This window comes from Oryzias latipes, chromosome 7 (genome assembly GCF_002234675.1).
Source record: "Oryzias latipes chromosome 7, ASM223467v1".
NCBI classification, from domain to species: Eukaryota; Metazoa; Chordata; class Actinopteri; order Beloniformes; family Adrianichthyidae; genus Oryzias; species Oryzias latipes.
In genome coordinates, this window is record NC_019865.2 from 15,443,935 (window position 1) to 15,454,802 (window position 10,868).

At 40.9% G+C, this 10,868-nt stretch overlaps 1 protein-coding gene across 1 annotated transcript; it reads right to left on the reverse strand.

Moving 5' to 3' along the window:
- Positions 1–5,758: 5,758 nt before the first annotated feature.
- On the reverse strand, positions 5,759–10,526 carry aar2 (AAR2 splicing factor homolog). Its single transcript, XM_004070504.4, has 7 exons — positions 10,257–10,526; positions 9,565–9,699; positions 9,273–9,329; positions 8,802–8,942; positions 6,937–8,704; positions 6,631–6,860; positions 5,759–6,082 (listed from the first exon to the last, which is right to left on the reverse strand). The coding sequence occupies exons 5-7, from the start codon at positions 7,697–7,699 to the stop codon at positions 5,915–5,917; spliced, it is 1,161 nt and encodes a 386-aa protein (XP_004070552.1). The 5' UTR covers positions 7,700–8,704; positions 8,802–8,942; positions 9,273–9,329; positions 9,565–9,699; positions 10,257–10,526; the 3' UTR covers positions 5,759–5,914.
- Between the last annotated feature and the right edge of the window lie 342 nt (positions 10,527–10,868).

Genomic DNA, 10,868 nt, shown 5'->3' on the forward strand with positions numbered 1-10,868 from the left:
GCATGATCAAATCATGGTTTCCTATGATTTAATCAAATAAAGGAGTAAAAATAAATGGGATTTGTGCATGACTTGGAATGATTACTGATGTATCTCCCAAAAATGAAAGGTCAGTTAGTTGCATAAGCCTCTCCTCATGGAACTAGTCAGAAAATCTAAGAGTAATTGTTCTAGCAGTCAGGGCTCAGTGATGCTACTCAAAAGGATCTACTACTTTTTGTTGGTAATTTGTCCTCTCTGCACATAAGTCCTAGCAACCAGCTGCTTTGATTCATAAAAACATGAAGCCATTCCTTCTTCATGTAAAAACAAAGAAATTTTGCATTGTTCTTCTTCCATGCTTGGGTGGGGACAGAGGTCTCTGTGGGGCATGTGATTTAAATGTGCCAACAGCTGGAATCTAAATTGGATGGGTGTAACATCCATTGTTCACCAACCATTTCATTATATTGTACATCTTCATTCTGTAAAATAAAATAAAAAAGCAGAGTGAAACACTTTCAGCAGATGAAGTCTGTGATGGCAGATAAAGTTGAGTAGATGCAGACTTTATTCAGAGGACAGATTTTCTTAGTTTTTTGTCATTTCAGCTAACAAGGACTAAGTGGCTGTGTAAAACATTCATATCAAAACACAATTCATAGACAGGAACCATTTTCAGAGGCAGGAATACCATCAAATGAGTCTCCAAATGTGTCTTTTGAAGATTTCACAGATGATGGTGTTGTGGATGTGAGAGTAGGGTGTCTTTTTGGCTTGGATATATACAGATATATAGTACATTTATTAACTGCCATGTACAGTTCTGGACACCAGGTAAGTATTCAGTTTTACCCTCAGAATATACTCAACTTTTATTTAGTTCTGATTTTCGTCTAATTGCATGAACATAATGTAATCTGAGGACACTTGAGTAATCTTCAGGGCCTGACTTTCATTATCCTGCTGTGGATTAGTAGTAATGCGTTCTCAAAAAAAGACCCATTGCTGAAGCTTGGAGCAGGTCCAACATGAGGACCAGCGCCAGGCGGGATGAGTTTGAGGAGTAACCTACAGCAACAGGTCGAGCAAAGGTATAGACAAGGAAAAGGTTTTAAAAATGTGGATAGAGAGCAAAGAGTATTTGTGGAGACGGGAGTGATATTCCTGCTCATTTTGCTGCTCAGGGACGTTCTGGCAGGAATCTGCTCTGTAGCTTTTTATGGCATCACAGAAGATCAGAAGCGTCTGCGTGTTGTTTGTGACTTGAGCAAGTGAAGCCCCCCAATTAACTGACATACCACAATTACAACACACTGAACTTATTCCTGGTAATAAGAAAAAAAGATTGTTTCGGTTGTCTTTTGGCTTTTTATATCTCATTTGTTTGTCTTTAAATCCAAAGCTAGCCTCCTGATCCCACACTCATTTATTCTCATCTGTGAGTTATTAGAGTTCAGCGACAGACTTGAAATCCAGAGGCATTATCTCTCCTTCATTGTTTCAGTAAAGTATGGAAAAAAGTGTGACCACCAAGTATCACATTCCTGCTTGTTCAATGTCTTTCCATGCATCCACTGCCAAGCCTTTGGCTTTATATCAGATAATGCTCGGCGCTCATCCCATGGCTGTGTTTATTGCTTGTGGTTTAACATGCATTGAATAGCAGCCTCCTCTGTGCGAGCCAAACACGTGGTCACCTGGCTCCAGTGAGCCTGGCCACAGCGCGGACTCATACATCCGTGCACTCAAACACATTGACAGCTTACTTAGACAGACTTAGTAGCAGTGATGACAGCAGATGGATCGGACATGAGACAGTCAGATTAGGGACAAAGAGCGCAAAAGGGTCCAGGGGTCTGAACATCATCCTGAAGAAGAACTGGAGCTCAAATGACACATGGACAGACTTTATAAAAGACGCTAATTAAGAGTAATTTTACCATAAACATCCTCATGAGAGGTGACAATTCTTTCTGAGCTGTTTTTGATTATGAAATAACTTTTGGGAGACTGGGAAAGTGACAGATCAGATAGATTCTTTTATGCTCTGCTATCGTGAAAGACAGCCCCATACGTCAACTTAAGCACAACTTTAGCACAGGAAAAAAAGGGGGAAGAGAGGTTGATGTGACGGTGGTGGAAAACAGGGGAATATAAAGTGGAGGTATGCAAAGGAGACAGGAAAAAGATGTGGTGTGGGAATAATAGTGAGGAGTTTTCCATATCTATAATCCAGATCACATAAAAAGTGGTAAATAATGACTCTTGGAGAAGACAACCGAACATTGATGGGCACTTACTGAAACAAACCTATCATTAAAAATAATTATTTTTCAAGAGAAAACAATATTTTCCAGGAAATTCAACCTGACAATCATTTGCTCGATGTCCCACAGAAATGCTCAGACTCATTTGCATCTTTATTTTTTCCTCCTGTTTTTTTTTTAGGGAGAACAGCCTCATCAAAGCTGCTTTGTTCAAAGCAGAATACTCATGTTAATTCCTTATTTTTGTTTCCTGCCAAGGTCACATTATGTACCTGGTGTGCGGGAGAATAGGTCTGCAGAAGATAAAATCCCACCATGGACACGGACAAAGGAGATTTTTCTGTACTTAGAAATCAAATGGTAAAAGAATCAAAGCGGACAAAAGCAGCCTGTGGGTGAGAACCGTCTAAAAATACATTGGAAATCAGTGAATTATTCAAAAGCGAGAGTGCAGGTGGCTGAGAGTGAGCAGGAACAAAGCAGAGAGAAGCACAGAAAAACTGAGGAGGAAAAAGAGAGCAGAAAAACAGAAGAGAGCATGAATGAGCTAAATACCCAACGGCGAACAGTGAGGGGTGAATGTATTCATCCTCCTCAAGGCGCAGTCTGAAAAGCTCAATCTGCTGCAGGGTTTCCCTCTTGCCCTTCCTTTCACTGCTCCAACCATTCAGCAGGTTCTCCCTTGGGTGCAGGGGGCTGCCAGCGGGAACTCGCCGGTGCACAAACACACTGATGTTCTAAAAAAAAAAAAAAAAAAAAAAAAGCAAAGACTGAAAGCAATACAGGGAGATTGTGTGGGTTTGGAGTGCAGCGGTATTCGATCCTTGCTGCTGTGACCATGTCTGCCAGAGTTCATGCACTGAGTGCCACAGCCAAAGACAATATCAGCTCCGTACAAATGGAAGCCGGAGATCAGTCATCTGATGGGCAAGTGGGGGAGACTGAAATATATCAGATGGTCTGAGAATGAGGAGAAACTAAACAGAAGGGTCTTTAGTGTGGTTTGTTTAAAGCACGCTTGATTCAAAGTGACACCCTCCCACGCGCGCTCATGTTTTGATAAGCTCCTGAGGATGACATTCAGTTCAGAGGTAGAAGTCAGACTGGTGATGTTGAGACCTGAAAGTGAAGGTGATCTTTGCAGTTTCTGTGCGCAAGTCAAAGCTTCTCCACTAAAAGCTTTCACTGCCTGAAATGGGACTTTATTGTCCAGCTGTGGGCTCTTTACGTGGAACACGAGCAGCGAGGCAGACATGCCTGATACCCGGACCTCAAAGGTCCGCCGTCTTGTTTTTAGCTTCTGCCTTTAATCACTTCAGCAGATCACCGTAACAGAGCGCATTGTTCACACACTCGCCCACATTTCTAGGAGGGCTTTTTGAACCTCATCCATCCCTGCCTCTAGCACCCCACAACCCGCCCCGTCCATATGTCAACGCACAAGAACTTCAAACTAGCACACATGCAGGCCTTGTGAAAGTGTACACGTGCCTGACTCACATTTGGGTTGTGCGAGTCAAACATGTGAATCCCCACTGTTACTGCGGCAAGAGGGGGATTACAGAGGAATCACACCCTGACCATCAACACATTCTTGTTTATGAGATGGACGGAACTGCCAAACGGAAAAAAAAAAGGAAAAAGTAGAAAGTAGCAGCTGGGGAGAGCTGTGTGTGAACAGGAAACAAAATCTAGTCCTCAAATGCACCAAAGCAAACTTTATCTGGCATCACACTTGATCCCTATGAATGCAAGTCATTTAACCCCTTGATGCCTATTGATGCAGAGATGCATCAAACCACTTCTGCTCCAAAATTATCTTTTTGGGAAAAAGTTTGAGGGAAAAACAGAAATTTCACCATAATATTTAATTAAAGTTTAAGGTATTTTATATTTATTTAAAAAAATTTAAAAAAGTAAGTTCATACCTAAATGGATATTAAACTCAAGGGGAAGGTTTTACCAACATTATAGCTAAAAGAATAAATATTTAAATAAATACATCAACTGATGTATGCTGCAGAACCCTAAAAAACAGAATAAGCGATACGGATTTAAACTATACGAGTCAAACAGAAATGATGGCATGAGAATCTAGAAGTAAACAGCAGAAAACTGGGTCACAGGAAGTGGGGTTCAACTAAAGACTAGACTTGAAATAATTGATTGAGAGAAATATAAAGTAAAAGACATAAATGACTACCCATTAATATACTTTAGTATCAAATAACTGAAGGAATTAACCAAAACAACCATGTCAGAAGTCTTTTAAACATATTTAATAGTTAAAACTATGACTGTCATGCACTTTGATTATAGGAAGCACCAACTTTTTTAACCTCTAAAGAGTAAATATGGGCTGATTCATTTAAATAGATGAGAGATTCTGTTCCTCTACAATTAAAAACCAGCTTTGTTTAAACAGAAATACGAATCCAAAAACAGGAAATGTTGGATAAAAAGAAGTGACATGTGTGTATACACATTTCATGACTTCCATCCTCTTCGCTGGCCTGATGAGAGGAGGGAGGAGGATGAGAGTATCACAGAGAAACACAGGCTCCTGTGTTTATGCTGGAAAAGTGAGTAGCCAGCAAACTTTTTGGAAACGGAGATTACACACAGAGTTGGAGAAAGCCCCGCCGTGACTGACAGCGCCTGCGAGGCTTTATAGGCTCTGCACAATCAAGGCAGAGCAGAGCGTTTCCCGGATCAATTCCTGGCGTCACTGCACCAGAAGAAATATGAGAGAACAGCAGAAAAACGGTTGCCATAGCAAGCGCAAAAGCAAAGGAGTGTCTCTGCAAGTGCAGGGTTGGACACTGCAGAGAAATCACTAAGTTGTCTGCTGTCATTTCTGGAGAGGTCCCAACACCAAGCACATCCAAACACCCCACTAGTGCTGTTTCTGTATTAGTTTTCTACAGACAGCCTGTTTTTATTTTGATAAAACGAAATGCTAAAAAAATAGGTCTTTTATCTTGAGGTGATGCTCCTGAAGTCCCAGGATGCTTTTTTTTCTTGTAAAAATACATCCAGACAAGATAAAAAATATAAAGATGTTTTCATCGTTTCTCTCGTTTAGCATTTTGAACTATTTCCCAATCCGACTTCTGGGATGAAAACAACCTTTGTGAGAGGGCATCTAAATTTGCATCAACAGACCTAGAGCGTGTTGACTCCCGTAATTGCATTAGTCGGCTCTTGGCCTTTCACAGCAGCTTTGATTGACTCAAGGAGCCGCATGCAAGAGGTTCAGCTGAAAACAAACCCACTAAATAAAGAAATGAAAAAAAATCGATAAAGACTTTTCAGGAAAACCCCATTTTCTGTGTCCATTATTCGACAGAAGAAGCTCACCCAGGCAGTGATAACATTCACTCTGGAAACCAAAAACAGCATCTCAGTATGCTTAAGTGGACATATGACCACTGCAAAGCTAACCAGGGAAAGCACATCACTGCCATCTAGTAGAGGAAAGGGACACAACAGCTTCAGACATTGAAACATACATTTCTGAACATGTATTTGAATATCAAAAACAGTTACAAAATTATTTCAAAATAAAAAAAAATTTATTCAAATGAGATTTTGTGTTTACAATTAAAGATGAGATAAAAGCAAACATATGAAATAACAAATGCTATGATCCACTGAGAGGATTTTCAGTCCACTGTGACCCCTTCAGGCAGTTCCACCACCACAGGAGCACAGTCATCCAGGTCAGCATCAAAATCCCAGCGGAACTTCTTGGTCAGGTGGGCTTTGAACTTCTCCGCTCTCTTCCGTAGTGTGGCATCCATGCCGGGCCCAGAGGCAAACTGAAAAAAGTCCTGCAACACAAGACATCCTTAAATGTTAAGATTTGCCAAATGAGGCTGAATATCTTTCTGTGTCAGAAAAACCAACGGGATTTCCTCCAGTAACTAAACTTGTTTAAATATTTGAAGAAAAAAGGATTTCTTTCTGCTACATGTGGAATAAACAAATGACTGCTGAAAATAAATGAAGATGGTGATAAGTTAGGTTGTTTGATGCCAAATGGCTCAAAGTGGAAACTTATCAAAAAGCATAAAAGTACAGATTATATGAAACCTTTGACTAGTTAAATAAGTGCCACCTTAAAAGATCACTAACAGATAAGGATTTAAGTCCCACTCCAATTATCTTTTCATCTATTGTTCCTGTCTGTTAATAATTATATCGCTTTCAGGCTAAACCTGTGTCATTTTCTAGGACATAATTTCTGCAGAGCAGCAGTAGTTCATTAGAAATTCAGCTCTGAGTTGAGGGTGGGACCGTTGGCGTGGAGTGAGCCTTCCCATCATCCCTTTGAACTTTATCTATACTGGCCCAAACAGATTTGGAGTGTGGAGTGTACCTGCAGAGTAGAGGTCAGGAAGTTATTCTGTGACACAATGTCAACAAAGAAGTCTGGTGGGATTTCTCCGAGCTGGTGGTAGAGCACAGTGATGAGCCCCACGTACAGTTCTTTGTGCTTCTTCATGGCCTCCTCAGCGCGACACAGGAGAGCCAAGATCTGCTTCCAGTGCTCGAAGCCTTCGTAGACGTTTCCAAGCAAGAAACAGACAAACGCAAACTGCAGCTCACCTGAAAGGGATCAAACGGTCAGCTGTTTTTCATCTGATGTCATTTTTTGTGTTTGTCTTGCAATTCCAATACATACCGAGCAGGTTGAGAGGTTCCACCTTGTAGTTCTTCTCCAGCACCGCCTCCAGAGCATAGCTCAGGTCCATGCTGCATTTGGTGATCTCGGCTGGAGTTGCTCCAGGAGGGTAGGTCTTCTGGGGTATCGTGGAGAAGCGCAGCTCTGTCCCTTCCCTCTGCTTCATCTTGGGGAGTCTGTCCAGTCCCTCTTTCATGCTCTGACAGGCGGTGTCGTTTCTCGGCTGCTCTGCCCTGTCTTTGGTGTGTCTAAGCTGCAGCTCAGGAATAACATCACAGAAGGCGCACACTCGCCCTGAGAGAGGCTGCAGGTTCTTAGCCAGCTCCTCACTGATCCGGTCTGTGAGGGACACCCACTTCCTCATCACCTCATACGGGTAAGGCCCCAAGTAAGGATCCAGCTCCTGCAGAGTTTCCCGGATCCGAGTCAACTCCTCTTCATTCTTGGAGGCTGAAAAGTCCAGGTCTTCTGCAGTGGGATCCCAGTTGGCGAGGAGGATTTCTCTGGGTTTAAGGGTGAGGAAGACGCCTGTTTTGGGGCCCACCTCTCCTCCACTATTAATGGAGCTAACAGAGCAGTAATGGAGAAAATGAAGACCTGGGGGGATCATCTTAACTCCCCGGAAGCGAGGACCAACCTGCCAACTTTTGCAATCTATCCCAAGCTCTGTGCCACGAGGAACACCGAGCAGCACCAGCGTGGCTCCTTCCTCAAACAGCCTCCGAGCAACATCAGGATCCATGTCGACAGAGTTGCTAGCCATGTTAGCTTTTAATCAGACGCAACTCAATTTGTGTCACAAATAACCTCCTAAAATAAAATACAAGTGTCCTGAATATTGGAAAGGATTACCCAGAACGTCCCACAGACAGTCACAGACTAGTGAAGAAGCTGCTTCAGGGGAGTGTTGTTAAGGAACAAAAACGCATTTCTGCGTCGCTGTAAATGTTACGAAAACAAACAATGAAAAGAGTATAATTCTGACTAAGAACTGCCCTTCGCACTTTTTTTTTTACTAACATGCAAAGAACAAAAGCTACTTTACGATAATGTTCAGATTCGTGGCGAATTCGCTTCGCGGACTCTCGGCTGTAAACACTGGCGGACGCTGCGTAACACCTTATTTGTTCCGTCGGAAACATTCTTTTTAAGAACAGTTCCACTCTTTAAGATTTCCTTTTATAAAAAACAACAAAACCAACAATTTCCTCTCTAATAAAAGTATTAATAAATATTCAGTATTTTATTAAATGAAATTACAGTAAAAAAGACAGGAAATATGTATAATGTCAATATGTCATTCAAAAAAAACATGCTACAAAGAATGAAAATGTGCATATTTTACTGGAGAACATCTGAATGGTGAGTGAATACTTTTTAGCTTATCTTGGCTTATTAGGAAACAATTCATATTGCAAAGAGGAATGCTGACATGCAGTGGATGGCGTTTTTTTAATCACAAAACTCGGAGATCTCGACAACTGTTAAAAAAAGGAGGAATAAAACAACTTGAGCATTCCAATAAAAGAGGAAGCCGTTTTTTTTTTTACAAAGTCTATCTTGACCAGATTGGAAGAACCATCTGGAAATTTGAGTGCATAGAGTAGCACGGGTCCTAGGGACCAAAGTCATACTATTTATCAGAGGGTACGACACTTTTGAGTTTTTCCCAACATCTAATCAATGCCTTTATGGTTTTGATCACCCTAAATCTCTTGCCTTTTCTCCCTTGTATTTTTTGGGCAGATGAACAGGGGTTTTTCTTTCCCTAGAAGTAAAAGAAAAAAAGAAAAAAAAGATAAATTAGTTCAGATTTTTAAGTTTTTTTGCATACTTCAAAGATCTGCATCGGTACTTTTTCTCACCATATAATTAGGACTGCAGTTTTGAACGATGAGCTGCTCCATGTTTTCTATTGGCTTTTTCAGGTCAGACAGCTTCTTGCCGCTCTTCAAACAGAGGACCTGCTGTGTGTTAATGTATATGGACACAAGGATGCGATGTGCCTGCCATGAGATGGCAGGAAAAAGGAGAAAACAGACAGCATTTAAAGACCTTGATAACAAACAATGCAAGTATTTGGGTAGACAAAACTTGCCAAACTAAACAAATATGTCACATCAGGGTTAAAGAAATCTCCTTTTTTGTTTTTTTGTTTTTACTTTTAATATTGTTTTTTTTTTTTTAAAGCAAAATATTTTTAAATGTTCTATTTTAACAGTTTTCTGTAATTTGTTTCCATTTTTGTTACTACGTTTACTGCATTTGTTGTGTGTGTGATTTCCGTTTTACAGCCACCAAACTACATCTAATGTACCTATAGCATTGATGCTCACCTTTGCAGAGGGGCAGGGATCTCTCCCTTTGGATGAGTTGTGAGAAACAGTCAAATTCTGAAAAACATTAGTCATCAAAAATATTATTTTAGAAATCCAGTTTCATCTCATTCAAAGTGTGGGAAAATTCGTTTTGAGGCTTTTCTTTGTGTGTGTGTTGCAAAACAAACACTGGAGGGCAGTCTCTAACCATATATTCCAACACTTTTCTTAGTGTCAGCTGTAGGTAAAAGGCTGTTGAATATAAACAAACATTGAAATTCTTATTTTGCGGTCAGTTTGGTCGTCATACCAGATTCTGCAGCTCAACGAAGATGACTTCTCTGTAGAAGCCCAGTATGTCTTTGTAGTTACATTTACTTTTACCAGATGAGTTGGCCAACAAGAGAACCACCAGGACACTGTGGAGTAGAGTTCCGGTCAGACACTGCATAAAAGAAAGAGGTGTGGAAGTACCTTAAATGCAGCCCAGTGAAGACTGAATAAAATCACTCGGCTCCTGGGCATCTTTGTATCACATGACAGAAAGACAAAGTGCACAGACTTTGGCATTAAAATGCTCTGAAATCCACTTTTCCCAAGTCATAGTCTGGTTTTAAGTCTTTGGTTACAAGTCAAATCCAAAATGTTGGAAATTATTTTTAAAAATGTGTGATTCTCACTAATGTCATTACAGTATTTTAAACCACCTAATAGTGACACATACAGCACAAAAATATTAGACCTCAATCTGTTTTTTTTTTTTAAGGTAAAACTAAAAATAAACTAAGAATGTTCTCAAGTCCTCAAAGTCTAGTCTGATGCTCTTGAAGTTAAGGTTTCAGTCTTAAATAGGCTTTCAAGTCTTAAATCCCTGCCTTTGAAACTGAAGTGAGACTCAAGTCCGAGTCTCAGGTTTAATTCTCAATCTCTGCTTTGGCATCAAAGCACTAAAACAACTCACTTTGTCACTGTGCGTGCGTAATTACGCACCAGTGCGCTTACCATTTATTATGCTCTTCAGCAGGATCCTCAGACGAGCAAACCTATGTCTGACAGTGACTTGCAGGTTCGTGGAATTAACGCTCCAGCTGCTCTCATTATCCTTCTGCTTCCTCTCGGTACTGTCTGCACTGCACACTTTCTCAGGTGCAGAGGTCAGAGCTGCAGCGGGGTCAGTCACAGCCGACGCAGCGCTGCGTCTTTCCAGCATCACCCAGGCTGCTGCTGCTGCTGCTCAATTTCCTCCCCGTCATGGACTACTGACGCTGGGTTTAGGATTTCATCAAATTCCAGTCGGTTCAGGTCGAGGAAACTCCTGCAATCAATCATCTGCCTTTGTGCTTTCGGTTTCGTTTGGAAGATAGGACACTAAAAGAGAAGCTTTTCTTCTCATCAACTAGCGTTACTTTCTAATAATAATGGTATTAATGAATAAAAGTTTAGAGGTCTAGTTTATGGTTGAATGATAAAATAAAGAAACCCTTTATTTGTGATTTAGACAAAAAAAATGAGAAACCACATTTTATAACAATAAACAACTATGGGAACCGACTGCGGGGGTGGGGGTGGTGGGGGTAACTGAACTGGTCCAGCAGAACATTTCCTACAATGAAA

Coding starts and splice junctions, on each gene's coding strand:
- aar2 (XM_004070504.4), bottom strand. CDS start 7,699: ATGGCTAGCAACTCTGTCGACATGGATCCTGATGTTGCTCGGAGGCTG. Junction 6,861..6,936: donor GGAACCTCTCAACCTGCTCG/GTATGTATTGGA, acceptor GATCCCTTTCAG/GTGAGCTGCAGTTTGCGTTT. Junction 6,083..6,630: donor TCCTGACCTCTACTCTGCAG/GTACACTCCACA, acceptor CTTGTGTTGCAG/GACTTTTTTCAGTTTGCCTC.